This window comes from Pelodiscus sinensis, chromosome 4 (genome assembly GCF_049634645.1).
Source record: "Pelodiscus sinensis isolate JC-2024 chromosome 4, ASM4963464v1, whole genome shotgun sequence".
Taxonomy (NCBI): domain Eukaryota; kingdom Metazoa; phylum Chordata; order Testudines; family Trionychidae; genus Pelodiscus; species Pelodiscus sinensis.
Window position 1 is genome coordinate 134,554,278 of NC_134714.1, and position 25,141 is coordinate 134,579,418.

The 25,141-nt window shown below is 66.5% G+C and overlaps 2 protein-coding genes across 3 annotated transcripts; both read left to right on the forward strand.

Moving 5' to 3' along the window:
* Positions 1-242: 242 nt before the first annotated feature.
* Positions 243-18,974, forward strand: LOC102458250 (uncharacterized). The gene is made up of 9 exons (XM_075928851.1): positions 243-376; positions 1,102-2,966; positions 4,210-4,381; positions 4,624-5,234; positions 12,059-12,223; positions 12,640-12,810; positions 15,868-16,015; positions 16,322-16,432; positions 18,189-18,974. The coding sequence occupies exons 2-9, from the start codon at positions 1,308-1,310 to the stop codon at positions 18,827-18,829; spliced, it is 3,678 nt and encodes a 1,225-aa protein (XP_075784966.1). The 5' UTR covers positions 243-376; positions 1,102-1,307; the 3' UTR covers positions 18,830-18,974.
* Positions 18,975-19,052: 78 nt separating this feature from the next.
* On the forward strand, positions 19,053-24,908 carry LOC102459358 (septin-1). 2 transcript variants are annotated; one of them, XM_075928751.1, is made up of 10 exons: positions 19,053-19,816; positions 20,923-21,013; positions 22,073-22,159; positions 22,345-22,468; positions 23,015-23,149; positions 23,409-23,526; positions 24,064-24,165; positions 24,261-24,360; positions 24,556-24,723; positions 24,824-24,908. In XM_075928751.1, coding segments are annotated over exons 1-10 (930 nt in total). In that variant the 5' UTR covers positions 19,053-19,813; the 3' UTR covers positions 24,826-24,908. The 2 variants fall into 2 exon arrangements, with proteins under 2 accessions (XP_075784866.1, XP_075784867.1); XM_075928752.1 differs by having other exon boundaries at positions 19,053-19,560.
* Positions 24,909-25,141: the final 233 nt, after the last annotated feature.

A 25,141-nucleotide genomic window follows, 5' to 3' on the forward strand; every position in this document is an offset into this window, starting at 1 on the left:
GTCTGTCTGTCGTGCCTGCGCCTCCCTCTGGCTCCCTCCCCTGCAGCCGGCCGGAACCCCCCGGGCTCGCTCCCTGGCGGGCCGGGCGAGAGGAGCGAGGAGCGAGGAGCGGGGCGAGAGGAGCGCTGCGAGCGGGGCGGAGCGGGAGCGGGAGGAGCGGGGCGGAGGAGCAGCGCTGCGCGGATCCCTCCCCCTGCGAGCGCCCAGCCCGGCCCGGCGCGGGGAGGGGACAGCAGGTATCCCGGCCTCCCTTCCCGTGCCCGGCCTGACTGACAGCCCGCCCAGCCACTCAGCCCGCACGGCCGGGGGGACGGACCCGATTCCCCAGCCCGGGAGCCCCCGGCGGCCTCTGCTGCTCCATCACCCCGCGGCGCAGGTACCGCGGCCCCGGGCCCCGGGCCGGGCTCCTGGCTCCTCTGCTGCCCGGGGGGGGGAGCCCGGGCTCCTGGGTCCTTTCCAGCCTCCGGGGGGGGCGGAGCCGGGGGGGGGGGGGAGCCCGGATTCCTGGATTCTCTCCTGCCCCGGGAGGGGGATCGGGGGGGGGGGGAAGCAGGGAGGGCAGGTAATCCGGACTCCTGGGTTCTCTCCTGCCCCGGGGGGGGGCAACAGGGGGGGCAGGGAGCCTGGACTCCTGGATTGTGTCCCCAGCTCTGGGAGGGGAGTGGGGAGTAATGGATAAAGCGCGGGGGGGGGCGGTCTTGGAGTCAGGAGTGCTGGGTTCTCTTCTCCAACTCTGGGAGGGGTGTGTGGTCTAGTGGTTAGAGCAGAGGGTTCTGGGAGCCAGGACTCCTGGGCCCTCTGGGAAGGAAGTGGGCTCTGATGTGGTAGAGGGGGGCTGGGAGCGGGCACTGCCGTCCCTACCGCCTGGAGGCTCCCTGGCCCTGCACAGGCTCCCCCCGGTTTGTCCCCAGCCCTGGTTTTGGCCTCGTCTGTTGAGCTAAGTGGCCAGGATGTGATTTAACTAACCCACCACTGTGGCTTTTTCTTGGCCCTTGTGGCTCCTGCTTTGCTCTTTTTACAAGGGCCAGAAACTTGGTTCTTTTCCCTGTCCTCCCATCTCTCCCCTCCGTATTCATTCTGTGTTTCTCCTTTACGCCGCAGGAAGAGCTGGCGTGCCTCTCGCAGGACCCCAGATCATCTTATCCGGGCCAGGTGGTGTCAGCAGTGGGATCGAGTACCCAGCTAGGGACCTCGGCACAGCCCCGTGGGGACGTGGCCAGTGGCCTGGAGCTTCCCAGCAGGCTACCAGGGAGTCGCCATTGGGGACCAAGCCTCGAAGTCAGCCAGCACCTCACTGAGCTCACAAAATGGCTGCCACTCAAGAGGTGCCGCCCCCCGCCCTGGGCCTCCATTTCCTGTACCCACTGGAGGAGACGGTGGCACCGCGTGTGAAAATGGAGGAGCCTGAACCACTCGTCCCCGAGCCAGGCTGGGAGTGGGAGGCAGCCAGTAAGGCACCTTGGCTGGTGCAGGCTGGGACCATCGGGGAGCTGCTGAGGTGGGCGGCTCCTCAGCAGGCCCGGCCCGAGGAGACCCCCCAGTGCTGGTGGGGACAGCGGTCGCCCTTGGAGGTCATCCCCCCCTGGGAGAGCCCAGCGCTGCCAGATAACAGCGCCCTTTTTGGGCAAGCAGCCGACACCTGCCCCTGGCCCCGAGGGGAGCGCTTGGCACGACTCACGCCAGCCCTCGGGGGCGAAGCCTTCAGCAGCCCGCGGGCCGGGGACACCAAGGATTATGGGAAGATGAAGGCAGCCATCTTGGGAGCAGAGAGGGCAGCCATCTTGGGAGAGCCACTAGCGCGACTCACGCCAACACTCAGCACCGAGGCCTATCGCAGCCTAGAGGCCGGTGACGCCAAGGATTATGGGAAGGCTGCCATTTTGGGGGTGGACAGGGCAGCCATTTTGGGAGTGGACAAAGCAGGCATCTTGGGAGAACAGTTGATGCGACTCACACCAACCCTTAGCAGCGATGTCTATCGCAGCCTAGAGGATGCCAAAGATTATGGGAAGGCTGCCCTCTTGGGAGTAGATAGGGCAGCCATTTTGGGAGTGGACAAGGTGGCCATGTTGGGAGAACCATTAACACGACTCACGCCAACCCTCAGCAGCGAGGCCTACCGCAGCCTGGGGACAGGGGAGGCCAAGGACTATGGGAAAGCTGCCATTTTGGGGGTGGATAGGGCAGCCATCTTGGGAGTGGAGAAGGAAGCCATCTTGGGGATGGACAAGGCGGCCATCTTGGGAATGGACAAAGCAGCCATCTTGGGGATGGACAAGGCGGCCATCTTAGGAGAGCAGTTGACCCATCACACACCAGCCCTCAGTGGTGAGGTCTACCGGAGCCTGGATCCCAGAGATGCCAAGGGTTATGATAAGGCAGCCCTCATGGGAGAGCAAGTGACCCCATTTATGCCCAGCCTCAGCAGCGAGGCCTACCGTAGCCTAGAGACTGGAGATGCTAAGGATTATGGGAAAGCTGCCATCCTGGGAACAGATAAAGCGGCCATCTTGGGAGCAGACAAGGCAGCCATCTTGGAACAGCAACAGATACAATTCACGCCAATCCTCAGTGGCGAGGCCTACCGTAGCCTAGATGCTGGAGACACCAAAGAGTATGGCAAAGCAGCCATCTTGGGTGTTGGCAAGGCAGCCATTTTGGGAGTGGGCAAGGCTGCAGCCGAGAGGTGGCGCCAGTGCTTCCGAGGGTTCAGCTACCAGGAGGCCGGGGGCCCCCGGGAGGCGTGTACCCGGCTCCGGGAGCTCTCCCGCCGCTGGCTGGAGCCCCAGCGCCGCACCAAGGAGCAGATCCTGGAGCTGCTGGTCCTGGAGCAATTCCTGAGCATCCTGCCAGTGGAGATGCAGAGCTGGGTCTGGGAGCGAGGCCCCGAGACCTGTGCCGAGGCGGTGGCCCTGGCCGAGGGCTTCCAGCACGGGCGGCCAGAGGCCGGGATGTGGGAGCAGCAGGTGCAGGGGCCGGGAGGGCATTTAGCCTGGGGTCTCGATCTCCTCATTTGGGGCACGCTGAGCCGTCCAGGGCTTGCACGGACAGCGGCTCTTCCCCACTGGGCCCAGCCCGGATACCCAGCCCCTGGGCGTGAGAAACACCCCCTCTGCCCCTGGAGCTTGGCTGCAACTGGTGCAACAAACTCAGCATGGCTGGGCAGCGGGGGTGGGGGAGTGTTTCTGGGGGCAGGGGGGGCTTGGGGTGGGAGGTGAGTCCAAGGGGTAGCAGGAGAGGTGCTGTGGTCACCCCAAGTGCATTGTGGGTAGGGAGAGCCAAGGTGAAGCCTGGTCTCCTCCCCAGGAGTTTAGAGGTAGGAGAGACAGGGTGGGGGCAGGTATCAGTGCCAGCAGCATCCGCAGGGCATTGTGGGGAGCGGGGCAGGTGTCTGGTGCCCGCCCGGGGGGCTGTGGGGAGCGGGGCGGGCGTCTGGTGCCCGCCCAGGGGGCTGTGGGGAGCGGGGCGGGCGTCTGGTTCCCGCCCGGGGGGCTGTGGGGAGCGGGGCGGGTGTCTGGTGCCCGCCCAGGGGGCTGTGGGGAGCGGGGCGGGCGTCTGGTGCCCGCCCGGGGGGCTGTGGGGAGCGGGGCGGGCGTCTGGTGCCCGCCCGGGGGGCTGTGGGGAGCGGGGCGGGCGTCTGGTGCCCGCCCAGGGGGCTGTGGGGAGCAGGGCGGGTGTCTGGTGCCCGCCCGGGGGGCTGTGGGGAGCGTGGCGGGCGTCTGGTGCTCGCCCAGGGGGCTGTGGGGAGCAGGGCGGGTGTCTGGTTCCTGCCTGGGGGGCTGTGGGGAGCGGGGCGGGCGTCTGGTGCCCGCCCAGGGGGCTGTGGGGAGCGGGGCGGGTGTCTGGTGCCCGCCCGGGGGGCTGTGGGGAGCGTGGCGGGCGTCTGGTGCTCGCCCGGGGGGCTGTGGGGAGCAGGGCGGGTGTCTGGTTCCTGCCTGGGGGGCTGTGGGGAGCGGGGCGGGCGTCTGGTGCCCGCCCAGGGGGCTGTGGGGAGCGGGGCGGGTGTCTGGTGCCCGCCCGGGGGGCTGTGGGGAGCGGGGCAGGGTATCAGCCCAGTGCCCCCCAGGGCAGTCCGATGTCAGAGCCCGGGCGTTGTTCGGTGGCTCCCATGAGCCTTTGCAGGAAATGAGTGACAGTCCGCGCTGCCCATGGGTGTGTAACTGGGGTGCAGAGGCTGCTTCTGCCCTAACACCGTCCCCTCCCTCCCAGGTCACTGTGCGGGTGAAGGTGGAAAAAGCCAGTGTGGAGGAGAGGCCGTGTGCAGGAGCATCATGGGACATTCCCGCCCCCCCGCTGCCTCATCCCCAGGAGGCGGCCACACACAGCCAGCCTGGCCCTGAGCCGCCCTGTGTCCCCAAGGACGAACCGCAGCCGCCCCCAGGTATGGCGGGATGGGGTGGGGGGTGACGCCTTTAGGGCAAAGCGCCTGTGGAGGAGGGGGCCCCGAAGGGCCAAGGGGCGTGTGGATGGAGGGGACAGGGGCTGACGTGGGGGGCACGGTGCATTGGGAGGGCTGGCTTGGGGATAGACATGCAGGAAGGAGCCAGCCCTAGGGGATTGTGGGTGTGGCAAGGAGGTGTCTTCTCACTGTCTGCCCCTTGGTCTCTATTCCCCATCCCTCAGCAGCCGCCGAGATGGAGGAGGTGAATCTGCAGCAGAAAGTTCCCAAGGAGGCCAAAGTGCCCAGCACCTGCCCCCCTAAGTCAGCTGGGGGCAAGACCCCTGGGATTCAGGGCAGGGCTGATGCCCCCCAGCCGCCGAAGGAACTCACCCAGCGTGCCCGTGACCACGACGCCACGTCTGGCTCACGCCCAGCCCCGGGCCCTCACCTCTGCTCCCAGTGCGGGCGAAGTTTCCGCCAGAGCTCTGCCTTCCTGGCGCACCAGCGGACCCACACCGGGGAGAAACCGCATCAGTGCCCACAGTGTGGGAAGAGCTTCTCCCGGGGCTCCCAGCTCACCCGCCACCTGCGAATCCACGGGGCGGAAAGATCCCACCGCTGCCACCAGTGCAGCCGGAGTTTCTATCACAGCTCCGAGCTGGCCAGGCACCGGGCCTCCCACAGCAAGGACCGGCCCTATGGGTGCAGCCAGTGTGGGAAGAAGTTCCGTTGGCGCTCCGATCTGGTGCGCCATCAGATCACCCACACTGGCGAGCGCCCCTACGGCTGCCCAGAATGCGGCAAGAACTTTGGGCAGAGTTCCCACTTGGTGAGGCACCGCAGGACCCACACAGCCTGAAGGAGGTCGCTAGAGGGGCCCATCTAGCCCGGCCTCAGGGACCACGTCGGCCGGCTGACTCCACACACAATGACTCCTACATCTAGCCCGTATCTGGTGGTTCAAATAGAGCACGTCTCTTAGAGGTCCGGTTTTAGGTTGGATGAGAATCAAGGACCATTGGACTTAGCCTCCTCTTGCCCACGATAGCCAGAACCAAACAGGACCAAGGGTTGGCCCGATCGGACCGTCCAACATTCTTCTCCAATGGCTACAACCAGATAGCCAACCCGGATCAGAACTTTTATGACCCCGGCACAAAAAACAGGAGCACGCGACTGGAATTTGCTGATGACCCAAAAGTTGGAAGGGGGGGAGGATGGGTTGGAGAGACAGGATGAAATCGAAGAGGCCACATGCCTTAGGGACGTATACCAAGAAAGGCAGCTGTGAACGAGGGCTCCTTGCTTGGAAAGATCAATTGTCAATTGCACGACAGCGTGGAGCCACCAGTGGGAGCCGGCCGGGGGAGAGGCCAAAGCAGCCCTGCGATGGGTGAGGCGAGAGAGTTCCAGCTGAGAGCGGGAAGTATTGATCCCTCCTCATCTGGAATCCTGTGGCCCACTCGGATCCCCACGCGGAAGGAGGAAGGAGCAGCTGCAGAGGAGGCCTGGAGAGCCAGGAACTCGGCTTGGTTAGCCTCAACCACGACCTGAAAGGGACACGTATTGCTCATCCGAGGGGAGGCCGGGGAGGGAGCCACCAGGGAAGCTGAAATAAATGAAATTTGGACCGAGAAGTTTCCGTGCCGACCTTTGCAAAATAAAAGATTTCCAGTTTTCAGTTCCATTTTCTTCTTTCAACGTTTCCTTCTAGCGGGGGAGGGACGTGCTCGACGCGGGACCGAAATGTTGTTCAAGCCAAAACGTTTCCAGTTGCTGATCCGGAAACAACTTTTTCAAAAGTTCAAGAAAGAAAGAAACCGTCGGGGTCCCGGGGCTGATTTCTGGGGTTGATTTGATTCACCAGCGACGGTCACTTTGACCTGAAACCGTCTCTCCCCCCTCCCTGGTTTTTCCAGCACGGCCAGTGAACAAGAAGAACTCCTCCTTTGTCCCAGGGGGTGCAAGTTCCCACTGGGGATGAGAACCGAAGCCCAGCCAAGCCCACAGGCTAAGCCAGGAGCATCAGAGGAGGGTGTGAGAACCCTTCAGTCCAGGGAAAAGCCACCTGCTTTGGGTCTCCTCCCTGCCTTCAATAGCTAGAGTTTGCCTTTAAGCATGAGGGTTAATCGTCCTCCAGGCAGAGTGCCTCGCTGTCCTGACAAAAATCCCCTGGAGGAGGTGGGGCGGCCCAGGGCTCAGCTGGGCGCTGCCTCTTCGCTGGGACCAAGGCCGTGGGTGGTTTCCTGGCAGTGGGGCCCACGCGCGGAGGGCTGATACCACCCGGAGTGACTAGCAAAGCCCCGTCTCCCATGCTGGTCCAGAGCCGTGGCTGGAATCCATGACTGAGCCAACCAAGCTGCATACGGCAAATTGGCCCTGTCTCCAGCACCCACGCCCGCCCCCTCTGGAGAGCCTCCCTGCCTGGCCCACGGCACAGCAGCCTGCTGGGCCTCAGTTTACCTGGTGGGAAAATAGGCAGATGGAGCCTGCTTTGGACAGGAAGCTCTTTGGGGCAGGCCTGGCTCTCGGGCTGTCTGTGCAGTGCCCGGTGAAAGGGGCCCCAGCTCATGGGGGGAGGGCTTTGTGCCGCCCCTGGGGTGGGCCGGGGTAGATCTTTGCAGCGCCTGGCGCAATAGGGGCTCGGTTGGGGGCAGGGATCTTGTTCTGTAGCAGCCAGCTGAACCCCCACAACCAGTAGTGGCCCAAACGAGCTGTGTATTTGTCTGACGTCTCGGTGTCACCCCCACGAGGGACACCCGGACAGGCACACGGTGTCTGCGGAGTCCAAGGGTCCCAGCTGGGAAAAAGTGCTGGGAGCACCCTGGTCATCTGGGTCTAACCACCGGCCCTCACTGCCCCCCAGAGAACCCCTCCCCTGCTCTAACCACCAGTCCCCACTGCCCCCCAGAGAACCCCTCCCCTGCTCTAACCACCGGCCCCCACTGCCCCCCAGAGAACCCCTCCCCTGCTCTAACCACCAGTCCCCACTGCCCCCCAGAGAACCCCTCCCCTGCTCTAACCACCGGCCCTCACTGCCCCCCAGAGAACCCCTCCCCTGCTCTAACCACCGGCCCCCACTGCCCCCCAGAGAACCCCTCCCCTGCTCTAACCACCAGTCCCCACTGCCCCCCAGAGAACCCCTCCCCTGCTCTAACCACCAGTCCCCACTGCCCCCCAGAGAACCCCTCCCCTGCTCTAACCACCGGCCCTCACTGCCCCCCAGAGAACCCCTCCCCTGCTCTAACCACCGGTCCCCACTGCCCCCCAGAGAACCCCTCCCCTGCTCTAACCACCGGCCCTCACTGCCTCCCAGAGAACCCCTCCCCTGCTCTAACCACCGGCCCCCACTGCCCCCCAGAGAACCCCTCCCCTGCTCTAACCACCGGTCCCCACTGCCTCCCAGAGAACCCCTCCCCTGCTCTAACCACCAGTCCCCACTGCCCCCCAGAGAACCCCTCCCCTGCTCTAACCACCGGTCCCCACTGCCTCCCAGAGAACCCCTCCCCTGCTCTAACCACCGGTCCCCGCTGCCTCCCAGAGAACCCCTCCCCTGCTCTAACCACCGGTCCCCACTGCCCCCCAGAGAACCCCTCCCCTGCTCTAACCACCGGCCCCCACTGCCCCCCAGAGAACCCCTCCCCTGCTCTAACCACCAGCCCCCGCTGCCCCCCAGAGAACCCCTCCCCGGATCTAACCACCGGCCCCCACTGCCCCCCAGAGAACCCCTCCCCTGCTCTAACCACCAGTCCCCACTGCCTCCCAGAGAACCCCTCCCCTGCTCTAACCACCAGTCCCCACTGCCCCCCAGAGAACCCCTCCCCTGCTCTAACCACCGGCCCCCACTGCCCCCCAGAGAACCCCTCCCCTGCTCTAACCACCGGCCCCCGCTGCCCCCCAGAGAACCCCTCCCCGGATCTAACCACCGGCCCCCACTGCCTCCCAGAGAACCCCTCCCCTGCTCTAACCACCGGCCCCCACTGCCTCCCAGAGAACCCCTCCCCTGCTCTAACCACCGGTCCCCACTGCCTCCCAGAGAACCCCTCCCCTGCTCTAACCACCAGCCCCCACTGCCCCCCAGAGAACCCCTCCCCTGCTCTAACCACCGGCCCCCACTGCCCCCCAGAGAACCCCTCCCCGGATCTAACCACCAGTCCCCACTGCCTCCCAGAGAACCCCTCCCCTGCTCTAACCACCAGCCCCCACTGCCCCCCAGAGAACCCCTCCCCTGCTCTAACCACCGGCTCCCACTGCCCCCCAGAGAACCCCTCCCCGGATCTAACCACCAGTCCCCACTGCCCCCCAGAGAACCCCTCCCCTGCTCTAACCACCAGTCCCCACTGCCTCCCAGAGAACCCCTCCCCTGCTCTAACCACCAGTCCCCACTGCCCCCCAGAGAACCCCTCCCCTGCTCTAACCACCGGCCCCCACTGCCCCCCAGAGAACCCCTCCCCTGCTCTAACCACCAGTCCCCACTGCCCTCCAGAGAACCCCTCCCCTGCTCTAACCACCAGTCCCCACTGCCCCCCAGAGAACCCAGGCGTCCGGGCTCCCCCCCGCCCTCCGCGATTTCACTCCGGACACGAAGGGGTTACAACCATAGAGCTCAGGAAAGTCCTTCCTCCGGGGGAGGGGGTGTCTCTGACGTCACAATGCAGGGCCCGGGAGCGGCGGAATCTCGGGACTTTTCGGGGCGCTCTTAAAGGGCCAGCGCCGCCCCCCTGGCCCGCCGAGCGGTGAGTCCTGCGGGACCGCCCAGGGCCCCGAGCTGCTCTGGGCTGCGCGGAGTCAGCGTCTCCCTCCTCCACCCGGAGTCAGCCCTGCCTGGGATTCTGTCCTCAGCTCCCCGAGGTCAATCCGGAGTCGCTCCGGATTACAAGAGGGGCGGGACCAGGTTCCTCCCGGGGTCATGTCGGAATCTCCTCTCGCTCCAGCGGGGCCAGGGCTGGGCTCTGCCCGCAGCGGCCAAGGGCTCAGTCCGGAGTCACTCCGGATTGCCGTGGGAACAGGGCTGGGTTCTGAGTTCGGCTCTCCCGCGGGGCCACAGCGGAGCAATTAGTTAATGAGCTCTGCTTAGTGGCTGTGCCCGCCCCGCCCCGCCCCGCCCGGGCAGGAGGAGAGCTGCTCTGCCCGCAGGGACGGACGCTCCGGGACAGCCGTAGCCCGCTGATGGCGCATGCGGCGGCTGAGCTGGAGCGGGGTTTTCGGGGACCCCGGTGCCAGCCTCTGAGAGAGGGAGAATCGCTCCCGGGCCTGGCCAGGGCCTCCCACTGGCCTCGTGGGCCCCACCCGGGATCTGGCCCCATTGACTCTGCTCCTCCCCAGGCCGCCCCTTTCTCCAGCCGGCTGAGGTGGGGGGAGCTGGGGGGCCCTGGCCGCCCCTCCGAGGCTGAGCCCCACACGGGGGGGAGCGAGGGACACTGCTAAGGGGAGGACCGTGACCGGGCCCTTCCAAACCGGGTCCCGGGACACTTGTGTTGCCACCTTCAGCAGCAGCGCTCCCGGCCCCTTGCCACGTCCCCTGGCCCCCTCGGGGGGGGGGGGGGTCTGGGAGCCAGGACTCCTGGCTTGGGGAGGGGAGTGGAGCCCAGTGGTTACAGGGCGGGGAGCCAGGAGCCAGGACTCTACCTCACTTTTGGGTGCAGTGCTGGGGGGCCAATGTGCCTGGTTCACCCCCCTCCCCCGATCTCTTCTCTCTCTCCAGCAGCTGTGGGGGCAGCCATGCCCTCGAGCCCCCAACCACTTTCCTCCCCGCAGGCCAGCCGGCCGTTCCCCCCAGGGCCTCCGGCAGCCTCTGAGCGGTGCGGCACCGGCGCGTCCCCACGGCGAGACGCTCTGCCCAGGAGTGAGGACACGGCTCCAGCCAGAGCGCCAAGCATGGCAGGGTCAGCCCTGAGCGACGAGGGGTAGAGCGGGCGTGGCAAACGGACACGGATCGCTTTCAGGCCCCAAAGAAAATGTCGGCATTACGTATTCATTGGTATTCTAGAGCAGGGTTTAGGTAGAGCTTGTAATTGTTCAGGTCTGGGTTGGATATAATACAGTAACTTGATCTGTACAATTATTTGCCCATATAACATAACTTTTAATTTAAATCTAAATTGAAGGTACTTTTTAATTTGTATATGATACATAACTTGTTTTGTTGAACTAAAAACAAGGATAGAGCAGGGTTCATCAGCAGGGGAGGTTTAGATTGGACATTAGGAAAAAATTCCTAACTGTCAGGGTGGTCAAATATCGGAATCAATTGCCAAGGGAGGGGGTGGAATCTCCCTCTCTGGAGATATTTAAGAACAGGTTAGATAGACATCTGTCAGGGATGGTGTAGACGGAGCTTGGTCCTGCCTTGAGGGTGGGGGGCTGGACTCGATGACCTCTCGAGGTCCCTTCCAGTCCTATGATTCTATGATTCTATCAACTAGAACAGGCTTCTGTAAAACTTTCAGATACTTTGTAAGTTTGCAGAAAGATATAATATTCATGCAATTGCAAAAATTGACACTTATTGATATAAAATTAATATACATTGTGGCTACGTCTAGACTGGCAGGATTTTCCGCAAGTTTTCCCTTAAAAGCATTTTCGGAAAAGCACGTCTAGATTGGCAGGACGCTTTTCTGCAAAAGCATTTTTTGCGCAAAAGCGTCCGTGCCAATCTAGATGCGCTTTTGCGCAAAAAAGCCCTGATCGCCATTTTCGTGAATGGGCCTTTTTTGCACAAAACAAATCTGAGCTGTCTACACTGGCGCTTTTGCGCAAAAGGGACTTTTGCCTGAACGGGAGCAGCATCGTATTTCTGCAAGAAGCCCTGATTTCTTACAGTAGGAGGTCAGTGTTCTTGTGGAAATTCAAGCGGCCAGTGTAGACAGCTGGCAAGTTTTTCCGCAAAAGCAGCTGCTTTTGTGGAAAAACCTGCCAGTCTAGACACAGCCTGTGTGATTTTATTTGGGAATAAATGAAGAAAAACCAAAATGTTAACAAAATATCCCCCTCCTCTCCTCTAGAGCCAGGCACTCCCCATACCCCCCCAACCCCCCTCTACTACCCCAGAGCCAGGCACTCCCCATACCCCCCCAACCCCCCTCTACTACCCTAGAATCAGGCACTCCCCATACCCCCCCAACCCCCCTCTACTACCCCAGAGCCAGGCACTCCCCATACCCCCGTTCTAACCCAATCCCCCTCTACTCCCCCAGAACCCCCACCTGCTCTAACCCAATGCCTCATCCCTCCCCCAGAGCCAGGCACTCCCAGCCCCCCCCCCCAGCTAATGCCTCTCCCCTCCCCCAGAGCCAGGCACTCCCCCCCCCCCCCCCCCCACAACCAAATGCCTGGGTCCCAGAGCCGCCGCGGTCACACGTTTCTTCCTGGGGCGCCGTGAGCGCAGTGGCCGGCTGTGAGCAGGCGCCTGATGCCTGCACAGAGTGGCCGGCCAGCCGTGATCTGCACCCGGCCACGTGCTCCGAGCGGCCAGTGGGCCGCACTTTATTCTGTTATAAGAATGCCATGGCGGGCTGCAAAAAATGTCGATGGGGCCGCGTGCAGCCGGTCAGGGGCCTGTTGGCGGTGCCTGCTGTAGGGGAAGGACTCCAGTGTCGCTGGCAGGCGGCTCGGCGCGAGGCCACGTCTGGCGGAGCTGAGCGCGTGGCCGTGATGCCACCTTCGCGGACGTGATTCGGGCGGCGAGTTACCCCCCGGCGCTGGGCTGCTCTGGTGCCCACGGGTGACGCGCGTCTGAGCTTCTACTTGATTTGTGTGGCAAGCGCGCGGGGCGTGCGGCGGAGCTCTGCCCGGGAGCTCGGCCAGAGAGCAGATCCAGGGGCTCTCTCCCGGTGCTTGGTGAGTTCTGGTGAACGCTTGGGGCTGTCCACGCGCCGGTGGTGGGGGCCGTGCCTTCCGGCAAGCCGAGAGGCGTGGCCGAGTTGGGACAGTTTGTGTCGGAAAGGTCGGTTGGGCAGCGCATGAATCCGAAATGTGCCAAACACGAACACTGCGCCCCTCGCAGCACGAAGGGGGACGGGGGACTCTGCGACCTCGTTTACAGGCGCCCTCGGAAATATTTGTGACAGGGCAACGGGCCGTGTCCCAGCCTCGAAAACGGAGGAAAGGGGCGTCGTAGACACGAGAGGAGTCCTGCCGCGCCGGGCCCTGCCGTGAAACGGGACGTTGGCGGATTGGCGCCGGTGGCCGGCTAGCGGCTGTGGGAACGGGACTGATGACATTTCGGCTGAAAGGAAACTCGGGTTTTATTGCAGGTGTCTGGCGATGGCTTGAAGCAGCATCGATGCAGGCGCAGGGCGGCTCACGGCTCCGCGGCCTCCCTCTCGCCAGTGGCTGTTGGCACAGCGGTGCGGGAACAGGGCGTGTCCAATCTGGCTCAGCCGCTTTCAGCACCCGCCGAATGGCTCCGGATCCCCAGAAAACGGGTGATCTGCCGAAGTCTGGCCAGTTAATGGCTGGTCCTGCCGGACTGGAGCAGCCCCCCGGCCGGGCCCCCCGCCACGTCTGTATCCCGCGGGAAACCCCAGGCGGCAGCCACACGAGGAAGAGCTCGGGGAGCGGGGTCGAGCAAAGCGCCTGCGGGTTGCCAGGCCCAGAGGTGCCGCCTGGCTTAGGCAATGACCAACCCCAGCGGGACGTCTCGCCCCTCGCGGCTCAAGGCCAGCCGGTCCTGGCTCCGGCCCCAAGGGCCAGCCCTGATTACCGGGGCGAGCACCCCCTGCTGGGAGAGAGCGGCACTGCAGCAGCTGGGAGCCCCTCACCCCCACCCAGCGCCCCCTGCTGGGAGAGAGCGGGGCTGCAGCAGCTGGGAGCCCCTCCCCCCAGCCAGCGCCCCCTGCTGGGAGAGAGCGGGGCTGCAGCAGCTGGGAGCTCCTCCCCCAGCCAGCGCCCCCTGCTGGGAGAGAGCGGGGCTGCAGCAGCTGGGAGCCCCTCACCCCCACCCAGCGCCCCCTGCTGGGAGAGAGCGGGGCTGCAGCAGCTGGGAGCCCCTCACCCCCACCCAGCGCCCCCTGCTGGGAGAGAGCGGGGCTGCAGCAGCTGGGAGCTCCTCCCCCCAGCCAGCGCCCCCTGCTGGGAGAGAGCGGCACTGCAGCAGCTGGGAGCCCCTCACCCCCACCCAGCGCCCCCTGCTGGGAGAGAGCGGGGCTGCAGCAGCTGGGAGCCCCTCCCCCCAGCCAGCGCCCCCTGCTGGGAGAGAGCGGGGCTGCAGCAGCTGGGAGCTCCTCCCCCAGCCAGCGCCCCCTGCTGGGAGAGAGCGGGGCTGCAGCAGCTGGGAGCCCCTCACCCCCACCCAGCGCCCCCTGCTGGGAGAGAGCGGGGCTGCAGCAGCTGGGAGCTCCTCCCCCCAGCCAGCGCCCCCTGCTGGGAGAGAGCGGGGCTGCAGCAGCTGGGAGCCCCTCCCCCAGACAGCACCCCCTGCTGGGAGAGAGCTGGTCTGCAGCAGCTGGGAGCCCCTCACCCCCACCCAGCGCCCCCTGCTGGGAGAGAGCGGGGCTGCAGCAGCTGGGAGCCCCTCCCCCCAGCCAGCGCCCCCTGCTGAGAGAGAGCGGGGCTGCAGCAGCTGGGAGCCCCTCCCCCCACCCAGCGCCCCCTGCTGGGAGAGAGCGGGGCTGCAGCAGCTGGGAGCCCCTCCCCCCAGCCAGCGCCCCCTGCTGGGAGAGAGCGGGGCTGGAGTAACAAGGAGCCACCCCCAGCCAGTGCCCTGCCCCCTTCCCACAGCGCCCCCTGCTGGGAGAGAAGCTGGGAGCCCGGACGCCTGGGTTTTCTCCCCTGTTGGTGGAGGGAAGCGGGGACTAGTGGTGGGAGCTGGGAGCCCGGACGCCTGGGTTCTCTCCCCTGTCGGTGGAAGGCAGTGGGGGCTAGTGGTCGGAGCTGGGCTCTGGCGCAGTCTCGAGGCCCGGACAAGGGGCACACCGGGCTCCCCAGCCGCTGCCCCGCCACTCTGTGACACCGGGACCGGGCTTTGCTCTGCCGGCGCGGAGGGGGGGGGGTTAAATCCGCCCCCCGCCTTAGCCCCCCCCTCAGTGCCGGGGGGAAGGGTCCGGCGCGCTGCGCTCCGGGCACGCAGGGGTTACAGCGGCCTCCCCCCCGGGGGGGGCTGTGACGTCACAATGCAGGGCCCTGCCCACCCCCGGCGGGGGCAGAGCCCGGAGCGGGGGAACCTCGCCGCCCCCTGCCCGCGGAGCGGTGAGTCCGCCCCCCCCCCCCAATCCGGAGTCAGCCCGGACCGGGGCTCGCTGCCCCTGCTCGATCCGGAGTCACGCCGGAGTGCGATGGGGACGGGACGGGCTGTGGCCGATCTGGAGTCACCTCTGGTTACGGGGCGTGGGGGCGGGGCAGGAGTCTGGTCTGGGGGGGCCATGGCAGAGCAATTGCTCAATTGGCTCCTTACCGAACCGTCCGGGATCAGTGCCCGCGACCGTCCGCATAGCCCCCCCCCCATCGGCCCCGTAGCACCGGGCGCTGGACAGACCCCCCCCCCCCGATCGGCCCCGTAGCACCGGGCGCTGGACAGACCCCCCCCCCCGATCGGCCCCGTAGCACCGGGCGCTGGACAGACCCCCCCCCCCGATCGGCCCCGTAGCACCGGGCGCTGGACAGACCCCCCCCCGATCGGCCCCGTAGCACCGGGCGCTGGACAGACCCCCCCCCCCCGATCGGCCCCGTAGCACCGGGCGCTGGACAGACCCCCCCCCCCCGATCGGCCCCGTAGCACCGGGCGCTGGACAGACCCCCCCCCCGATCGTCCCCGTAGCACCGGGCGCTGGACAGACCCCCCCCCCCGATCGGCCCCGTAGCACCGGGCGCTGGACAGACCCCCCCCCCCCGATCGGCCCCGTAGCACCGGGCGCTGGACAGACCCCCCCCGATCGTCCCCGTAGCACCGGGCGCTGGACAGACCCCCCCCCCCGATCGGCCCCGTAGCACCGGGCGCTGGACAGACCCCCCCCCCCCCGATCGGCCCCGTAGCACCGGGCGCTGGACAGACCCCCCCCCCGATCGGCCCCGTAGCACCGGGCGCTGGACAGACCCCCCCCCCCCCGATCGGCCCCGTAGCACCGGACGCTGGACAGACCCCCCCCCCCGATCGGCCCCGTAGCACCGGGCGCTGGACAGACCCCCCCCCCCGATCGGCCCCGTAGCACCGGACGCTGGACAGACCCCCCCGACCCAGATCGGCCCCATAGCGCAAAGCACTGGACAGACCCCCCCCCGATCGGCCCCGTAGCACCGGGCGCTGGACAGACCCCCCCCCCCCGATCGGCCCCGTAGCACCGGGCGCTGGACAGACCCCCCCCCCGATCGGCCCCGTAGCACCGGGCGCTGGACAGACCCCCCCCCCCGATCGGCCCCGTAGCACCGGACGCTGGACAGACCCCCCGACCCAGATCGGCCCCATAGCGCAAAGCACTGGACAGACCCCCCCCGATCGTGCTCCCCCCGCACTCTGGGCGCTCAGAAAGGGCTGCTTGTCCCTGCAGGCGAAGGGCCGAGGTGCACTGCCGGGGACCGAGGAGGGGAGGAGACTGCCAGGCCATGCCGCCGAATTCCGGAGCTGTCCTCGCCTGGCATCCGGACCTGGCCACCCTCCGCCCTGCCGCGGGCTCCCCGGGGTCCTGGAGAACCGCGGTCAGTCACCCTTTGGAAGCCCCCGGCCACACGCTCCCAACCCGCTGCGGACCAGGGGGACCGTCTGGCTTGGCCTCCTACCTACCCCGGGCAGAAGGCCGGGCTCCAGGCTTCCTCCTTGCAGCCCATATCTGAGGGCTGAGCTAGACCCGGGTGCCAGCCTCTGAGAGAGGGAGAATCCCTCCCGGGCCTGGCCAGGGCCTCCCACTGGCGTCCCGCATCCTCCCCTCCCCACTGACTCCAGAGGAGCAACTCCCCCTGAGCCGAGTCAGGAGAGTGATGGCCCGTCTCCGTCTTTCTCCCCAGGCTGCCCGCTCCCCAAGACCCACGTGAGGTGGATGGAGCACGGGGAGGAGCCGTGGGGCCCTGATCTCCCCTCCCCCATGGCTGGGGGGACCCCCGGTGAGACCCACACAGGTGAGGACTGAGGGGGCTGGTACCGGTTCTACCCGAGGCCCAGCTCTTTGAGTGAGGGGCCCTGTGGTTTCCGTTGGGGGCTTGGCCACGCGCCCGGCCCGGTGAATCTGGACGCACTACTGTCCGCGGGTCCCAGGCTTCGCCCGCTGGGTCCCTCCGAGGCCGTGCGGGGCGGGACCGACGCGCCTCCGCTTCCTTCTCCCCCTGCCGGGGCCGGCGGCGCCGCGCAGACCAGCTGGCTGGTTTTCTCTGGGCCGTGCTGTTCTCGGCGCTAAGAGACTTTGGGGAGCCCGTTCACCAGGCCCCTCCGTGCTGCCCCACTGGCTTCTGGGTTCTAGGGCCTTCCCAGGTTCGTTCTGGCTCGGTGCCACCCCTGCTGCTTCAGGCCAGCCCCTGTCTCCGGCCTCTCCTCCCCGCCAAAGGCAGGCCTTCCAGGTGGCCTCCATGTGCCCAAGGGGCCCTTGGGCTGGAAAAAGTCCCCGGCTCCGGCCCACTCCTGGCTCCAGAGCACGTGCGGCGCTCCAGGGACAGAGATGGGGATTCCACAACCCCCAGGCAATTTATTCCAGTGTTTGACCCCCCTGACGGGCAGGAACTTTTTCCTAATGTCCAACCTAAACCTCCCTTGCTGCAGTCTCAGCCCATTGCTCCTTGTCTGGTCCTCAGAGGCCAAGGGGAACAATTTCCTCCACTCCTCCTTGTAACATCATTTTAGATACCTGCAAACGGCTCTCATGGCCCCTCCGTCTTCTCCTTTCCAAATCACACAAGCCCAATTCCTTCAGCCTCCCCTCACAGCTCATGTTCTCTAGGCCTTTCCTCATTCCTGTTGCTCTTCTCTGGGCCCTCTCCAGTTTCTCCACATCTCTCCTGAAATGCGGTGCCCAGCACTGGACACAAGACTCCAGCTGAGGCCTGATCCGCGCGGCGCAGAGCGGGAGAACGACTCCTCGTGTCTGGCTCACCACACTCCTGTTCACGCAGCCCAGAATCACGTTTGCTTTTCTTTACAAGTGTCACAGCTGACTCATACTTAGCTTGTCGCCCCCTCTGACCCCTAGATCCCTTTCTGCCGGGCTCCTTCCCAGACAGTCGCTTCCCATTCTGTGTGTGTGAAACTGATCGGTCCTTCCTAAGCGGGGCACTTTGCATTTGTCCTTATTCAACTTCATCCCGGTGGCCTCCAACCATTTCTCCAGTGTGTCCAGATCAGTTTGAATTCTGACCCGTCCTCCAGAGCACGCCCAGCCCCTCCCAGCTCGGGATCATCGGCCAGCTTAAGAAGCGTGCTCTCTGTGCCAGTATCGAAATGGGTGATGGACATTGTCCCAGAACAGACCCCTGCAGAGCCCCCTTGTTCTGCCCTTCCGGCAGGATTGAGAGCCGTTAATAACTCCGCTCTGGGAACGGTTCTCCAGCCAGTTCTGCACCCGCCTTCCAGTGGCCCCGTTCACACTGCAGTGCGGTCGAGCCGGTGGGAGAAGGGGTGCTGCTGGAGGTCCTTGGAGACGTGTTGCCTTCCTCCCTCCTGCGCAGCCCCGTGCGCCGTGACGCGGAGCAGGCTCCGGAGACGGGGTGCAGAGCACGAGGCCGCGCCGGGAGCATTGGGCGCCACTTTCAGACGCCCTGGGCACAGGCGCACGCGTCCAGGGACCACCCCTCTCGGAGAGCCTCCAGCTGCGCGTGTGTACCCTCCTCTTCCCGTCCCGGGGGAGCTCTTGGCCCCGTTCACCCCGGCTCGCTCTTCTCTCCACAGCAGCAGCTGGGGCTGTCCCAGCCCCCCTCCACAAGCCAGCCGGCCGCTCCTACCAGTGCCCGGAGTGCGGGAAATCCTTCCGGCAGAGCTCCCACCTGCTCCAGCACCAGACCACGCACACGGGCGAGCGGCCCTTCGCCTGCCCCGACTGCGGCCGGGCCTTCAGCCAGAGCTCCGACCTGGTGCGGCACCAGCGCGTCCACACGGGCGAGCGGCCCTACCGCTGCCCCGACTGCGGCCGGGCCTTCAGCCAGAGCTCCAACCTGCTCCAGCACCGGCGCGCCAGCTCCGGCGCCCGCCCCTTCCGCTGTGCCCAGTGCGGCAAGGCCTTCGGGCGCAGCTCCCACCTGCTCAAGCACCAGGCCACCCACTCGGGCGAGCGGCCCTTCTCCTGCGCCGACTGCGGCAAGCGCTTCGGCCACAGCTCCAGCCTGCTCCAGCACCGGCGGCTCCACGCCGGGCAGCGGCCCTTCGCCTGCGCCGACTGCGGCAAGCGCTTCCTGCAGAGCTCCGACCTGCTCAAGCACCGGCGCGTGCACACCGGCGAGAAGCCCTACACCTGCGGGGAGTGCGGGCGCGGCTTCAGCCAGCGCTCCCACGTGGCCAAGCACCGGCGCGTGCACAGCCGGGGCCAGCCCTGACCCGGCCGGCGGGCGCTCAGGACAGAGGAGCCTGGAGAGACTCGGCCACGGGGCTGCCTGGGACTCCCCTATGGGGCCAGCCCTGATGAGCGGCTGCCCTGCGAAAGCCGGCTGGGCGGTTTGGCCACAGGGAGTGGAGAGGACAGGGGACCCTGAGACACGAGCCGGCCAGGGGGAGGGATGCAGAGGGACCCCCGGCTGTGGGGGATCTCGGCAGCCATGAGCGGCTCTGCCGTGGACAGACCCGGCCACGTGCAGTGTCTGCAGAGCGTGCGTGGAGGGAAACCCAGAGTCCCCCCTTAACTCCCAGCCCCTCACCTGCCCACTGTACCCCAACCCAGCTCCTCGCCCAGCCCCCCAAACTCCTCTGTGCCCCATTGCCACCCCCCAAACTTCTCCCAGCCCCTCAGTCACACCCCTGCCCCCTAGAGCCCAAGGCTGGATGGGCCCATGGGTGTGAGCGGGGGGATGGGCTGAGGGAGGAGACGGGATAGGCTAGATGGGCCTGTGGGTTGCTGTACAAATCTCTCTGGCTCTGGAGTTTCCCAGCGTGGTGCCCCAAAGCCAGGCCCCTGTGGAACAGTCCCGCTTGTGGCTCCCTGTGACGCCGGCTGGGGGAGCCGCGAAGGCTGGGGACTTCTCGTGGCCGGCGCGAGGAGACCGGTGTAGGGGGAGCTCTGCGTGGGTTGCGCCCGGGCAGGAGCCCAATAAACGCCGGAGGAGAGGAAACGGTGCGTGGTCACTCTGTCTGAGTACCCCTCATCGCCCCCCGAGCCCTGCCCCCGCAACAGCGCCCCTAGTCCCAGCCCGGGGCCAGCGCCGGCTGCCGGGGGAGCACAGGGGTGCGGAGGGGGCCAGGGCGTGGCCTATGGGACAGCAGTCGCGGGCGCGTCATCGTTTCCTGTCGCTTCCTTCTGCGAGAGGAAGTGGGCAGAGCAGACGCAGCCAGGTGCAGCAAGAGCTCAGAGCAGACCTGCTGCCGCCATGGTGAGCGCCCCACGGAAGAGCCCTGGCCCTCCTGCCCCTCCCCACAGCACCCCCAGCTGGAGCAGCCGGGAGCCCCCTGGTCAGTGCCCTGCCACCGCCCCACAGCGCCCCCTGCTGGAGCAGCCGGAAGCCCCCCCGGTCAGTGCCCTGCCACCGCCCCACAGCGCCCCCTGCTGGAGCAGCTGGGAGCCCCCCGGTCAGTGCCCTGTCCCCTCCCCACAGCACCCCCTGCTGGAGCAGCCGGGAGCCCCCCGGTCAGTGCCCTGCCACCGCCCCACAGCGCCCCCTGCTGGAGCAGCTGGGAGCCCCCCCGGTCAGTGCCCTGTCCCCTCCCCACAGCACCCCCTGCTGGAGCAGCCGGAAGCCCCCCGGCCAGTGCCCTGCCACCACCCCACAGCGCCCCCTGCTGGAGCAGCCGGGAGCCCCCCGGTCAGTGCCCTGTCCCCTCCCCATAGCACCCCCTGCTGGAGCAGCTGGGAGCCCCCAGTCAGTGCCCTGTCCCCTCCCCACAGCACCCCCTGCTGGAGCAGCTGGGAGCCCCCGGGGGCCCTTCAGTCAGTGCCCTGTCCCCTCCCCCACAGCACCCCCTGCTGGAGCAGCTGGGAGCCCCCCAGTCAGTGCCCTGTCCCCTCCCCACAGCACCCCCTGCTGGAGCAGCTGGGAGCCCCCCAGTCAGTGCCCTGTCCCCCTCCCCACAGCACCCCCTGCTGGAGCAGCTGGGAGCCCCCTGGTCAGTGCCTTGTCCCCTCCCCACAGCACCCCCTGCTGGAGCAGCTGGGAGCCCCCCAGTCAGTGCCCTGTCCCCTCTCCACAGCACCCCCCTGCTGGAGCAGCTGGGAGCCCCCTGGTCAGTGCCCTGTCCCCTCCCCACAGCACCCCCTGCTGGAGCAGCTGGGAGCCCCCTGGTCAGTGCCCTGTCCCCTCCCCACAGCACCCCCTGCTGGAGCAGCTGGGAGCCCCTCAGTCAGTGCCCTGTCCCCTCCCCACAGCACCCCCTGGGCAGAGCTGGGCGGGCAGCGGGGGCTGGTGGTGGGAGCTGAGGCTGGGGGCCAGGCCGCCTGGGCTCTGGCGCTGTCTGAGGCCCGGCCCGGCTCGCTCTGTCTCAGGACAAGGAATACGTCGGGTTCGCCACGCTCCCCAACCAGCTGCACCGCAAATCTGTGAAGAAAGGATTTGACTTTACTCTGATGGTGGCAGGTAAAGGGTTAAACCCCCGTTGCCCCTCCAGCCCCCTGCTCTCCTGCTTGAACCCCCCTTTCTCCCAGGCCGGGCAGAGAACCCAGGTGTCCTGGCCCCGCCCCCCTGCTCTAACCCTTCAGCCCTACTCCCCTCCCAGAGCTGGGCAGAGAACCCTGGTGTTCTGGCCCCGCCCCCCTGCTCTAACCCTTCAGCCCTACTCCCCTCCCAGAGCTGGGCAGAGAACCCTGGTGTCCTGGCCCCGCCCCCCTGCTCTAACCCTTCAGCCCTACTCCCCTCCCAGAGCTGGGCAGAGAACCCTGGTGTTCTGGCCCCGCCCCCCTGCTCTAACCCTTCAGCCCTACTCCCCTCCCAGAGCTGGGCAGAGAACCCTGGTGTTCTGGCCCCGCCCCCCTGCTCTAACCCTTCAGCCCTACTCCCCTCCCAGAGCTGGGCAGAGAACCCTGGTGTCCTGGCCCCGCCCCCCTGCTCTAACCCTTCAGCCCGACTCCCCTCCCAGAGCTGGGCAGAGAACCCAGGTGTCCTGGCCCCGCCCCCCTGCTCTAACCCTTCAGCCCGACTCCCCTCCCAGAGCTGGGCAGAGAACCCTGGTGTCCTGGCCCCGCCCCCCTGCTCTAACCCTTCAGCCCTACTCCCCTCCCAGAGCTGGGCAGAGAACCCTGGTGTCCTGGCCCCGCCCCCCTGCTCTAAACCCTTCAGCCCTACTCCCCTCCCAGAGCTGGGCAGAGAACCCTGGTGTCCTGGCCCCGCCCCCCTGCTCTAACCCTTCAGCCCTACTCCCCTCCCAGAGCTGGGCAGAGAACCCTGGTGTCCTGGCCCCGCCCCCCTGCTCTAACCCTTCAGCCCTACTCCCCTCCCAGAGCTGGGCAGAGAATCCTGGTGTCCCTGGCCCCGCCCCCCTGCTCTAAACCCTTCAGCCCTACTCCCCTCCCAGAGCTGGGCAGAGAACCCTGGTGTCCTGGCCCCGCCCCCCCTGCTCTAACCCTTCAGCCCTACTCCCCTCCCAGAGCTGGGCAGAGAACCCAGGCCTCCTGGCTCACCTCCCGCCCCTGCCTGCAGGGGAGTCTGGGCTGGGGAAATCGACCCTGATCGACAGCCTGTTCCTGACGGATCTGTACAAGGATCGGAGCCTGCTGGATGCTCAGGGTGAGCGGGAGGACGAGGGGGAGACGGGGGGATCTTGGGGTGCGGGGGGTGTGGGCTGGACGGGGCAGGACACGGCGGGCAGGGTGGGATCTAGGGGTGTGCTGGCCGTCGGGGGTGGAGCAGGATCTGGGGGTATCGGGGTTAGCGCAGGCCCCCCCCGGCCTGCGCTGACCCCGTCTCCCCAGCCCGTGTGCCGCGGACCCTGGCGATCGAGCGGCGAGCGGTGGAGCTGGAGGAAGGCGGCGTGAGGGTCAAACTCACCGTGGTGGACACCCCAGGCTTTGGGGATGCTGTGGACAACGCTGACTGGTGAGGGGGGCACCCCTGCGCAGGCTGGTCCATAGCAAATTGTATTGACTGGGCAGGGAATGCAGGGGGGGAGCAGTGCATTGTGGGATACAGTCCCTAAGCCCCACCCCTTTCCCTTCCCCAGCTGGGTCCCATAGAGGGCTATATGGACCAGCAGGGATGTGGGGGGTGGCCTAGCAGGATTCCTGAGAGGGTGGGGAAATGGGGGGTTTGATCAGAGCTGTGCATTGTGGGATACGGGCTCTAACCCCTCTCCTGGGCTGGTCCCTGCTGGGGGCCCATACTGAACTGTATGGACCAGCAGGGATCCTGGGGCAGTTAGGGGAGGGAGGGTGTATCTGAGGAGTTGGAGGGGAGTCTGTCAGAGTGGTGCATTGTGGGACACAGGCTCCAATCCCTGCCAATGGGTGGTCCCAATGGGGGGGCCCAGGCCAGACTATATGGACCAGCGGGATTGGAGAGATGGAGGGGGGTTGGTTGAGCAGTGCATTGTGGGAGACCTTCACTAATCTCTGCCCATTCTCTGCTCCCCTGGGCCGGTCCCAGCTGGGTTCCCATAGTGGACTATATTGACCAGCAGTTTGAGCAGTTCTTCCGGGACGAGAGCGGGCTGAACCGCAAGAACATCACGGACGGGCGGGTGCACTGCTGCCTCTATTTCGTCTCGCCCTTCGGCCACGGGTAGGGGTGCCACACGGGGGCGGGGTGCTGGGAGGGGGTGTGCGGGGGCCATCACTCGGGGATGGGTGGGTGCTGGGAGGGGGTGTACGGGGGCCATCACTCGGGGATGGGTGGGTGCTGGGAGGGGTCCTGTGGGTGCTGGGAGGGGGTGTGCGGGGGCCATCACTCGGGGATGGGTGGGTGCCGGGAGTCATTGGTGGGATGTGGGGGTCGTTGGGGCCACAGGGACTATTTGGGGGCTCCTCTCTCCCTGCCCCAGGCTGCGCCCCCTGGACGTGGCGTTCCTGCAGGCCGTGCAGCACAAGGTGAACATCGTGCCGGTGATCGGCCGAGCCGACGCGCTGACCCCCCGGGAGGTGGGCGCCATGAAGGAAAAGGTGAGATTTGGGGAGGGGGCATTCTGGGAGGGTGGGGTCCCCTGCCCATGTCTCCCCCAAACCTCGGAACCACCTGCCCTTGTGTCCCCGCCACCCCAAACAGTGCCCCATCCTACATCTCCAACCCTCCTCCTGCACCCCCCAATTTCCCTCCTAGCACCTCCCAGCCCCGATTGCCACACCCCTGCACCCTCCCTCTGTGCCCCAAATTTCTCTCCTTGCACCCCCTCTCCCAGTTCCCAGCCCCATCCCCAGAACCCCAAATTCCTCCATGTCCCCCCAATTTCAAGCCACATTCCCCCCTTCACCCAAGACTTGCTGATCTACCCCATCCTTCTGTGGTCCTCACTGCATCTCTCTGCACCCCAAGGTTCCCGCCCCACACCCCAATTTTCTCCCAAGCCCAGCCACATCACCCTGTACCCCAATTCAGCCGGCACCCCACCCATCCCTGCTGAGCCCTCTGCTTCTCCATGGGGGTGGGAAGGAGTCTCTTGTGCATGAGATCTGGGGGTGACACTTCCCCCGACACTCCAGATCCGGGAGCAGCTGGAGGCAAACGCCATCAGCATCTACCAGTTCCCCGACTGCGACTCGGACGAGGACGAAGAGTTCAAGGCGCAGGACGCAGAGCTGAAGGTTGGTAGGGGAGGGGGGAGTTATGGGGGGAGGTGACAAAAGGGGGGGAGACCCTGATACCCCATAACCCCCCGCTCCTCTGCCTACTCCCCCAGCGCAGCATCCCATTCGCCGTCGTCGGCTCCAACGACATCGTCCGGGAAACCAAGGAAAAGGCCTTCCGGGGGCGTGCGTACCCCTGGGGGGCTGTGGAAGGTAGGGGAGCCGTGGGCTGGCAGGCTGAGGGTCAGGAGCTGGGAGGGGACGTCTTGGGGGCAGTGGGGAGCACTGGGTGGGCAGGGAGGGCGCTGGTGGGGTGTAGAAGAGTCAGTGGGGGGCAGAGGTTGGGGGCACCAACTGTAGACTGGGTCAGGAGGCAGCAGTGGTCCCTGACTCCCTGTCGCCCCCCAGTGGAGAACCCGGTGCACTGCGACTTCCTGAAGCTGCGCACCATGCTGGTGCGTACGCACATGCAGGACCTGAAGGAGGTGACCCAGGAACTCCACTACGAGAACTACCGGGCCCAGTGCATCCAGAGCCTGACCCGCGTGGGCGCCCCGCGACCGGCTCCAGCCGCATGTGAGTGGCCAGGGGGCAGCCTAGGACCAGGGGCGCAAGGAGTGGGGGGGGCATGGGGACACCTGGCCCCACCTCCCCTGACCTCTCTACTCCCCCCCAGGAAGCTGTCCCGGCAAAGCGCCACCGAGCTACCACTGCTGCCGCTGGCAGAAACGGAGAAACTGATCCGGGAGAAGGATGAAGAGGTGAGTGGGGCAGGGGGGCCGGTGGGAGGCCTTTCCCCACCCCAGAGGGGCTACAGCCCAAGCACAGGTGCCCCTGTACCCCCCTGCACCCCACAGGGCCAGGTCTCACCTCTGCCCCCCTGTCGTTGCCTCAGCTTCGGCGGATGAGGAGATGCTGCAGAAGATGCAGGCGCAGATGCAGCAGAGCCAGGGGGAGCAGTCGGACACCCTGTGAGGACGTTGGGGGCCCCGGC

Coding starts and splice junctions, on each gene's coding strand:
- LOC102458250 (XM_075928851.1), top strand. CDS start 1,308: ATGGCTGCCACTCAAGAGGTGCCGCCCCCCGCCCTGGGCCTCCATTTC. Junction 4,382..4,623: donor CGAACCGCAGCCGCCCCCAG/GTATGGCGGGAT, acceptor CCCATCCCTCAG/CAGCCGCCGAGATGGAGGAG. Junction 16,016..16,321: donor CGGGGTCCTGGAGAACCGCG/GTCAGTCACCCT, acceptor CTTTCTCCCCAG/GCTGCCCGCTCCCCAAGACC.
- LOC102459358 (XM_075928751.1), top strand. Junction 22,469..23,014: donor GCTGTGGACAACGCTGACTG/GTGAGGGGGGCA, acceptor GGCCGGTCCCAG/CTGGGTTCCCATAGTGGACT. Junction 24,166..24,260: donor CGCAGGACGCAGAGCTGAAG/GTTGGTAGGGGA, acceptor CTACTCCCCCAG/CGCAGCATCCCATTCGCCGT.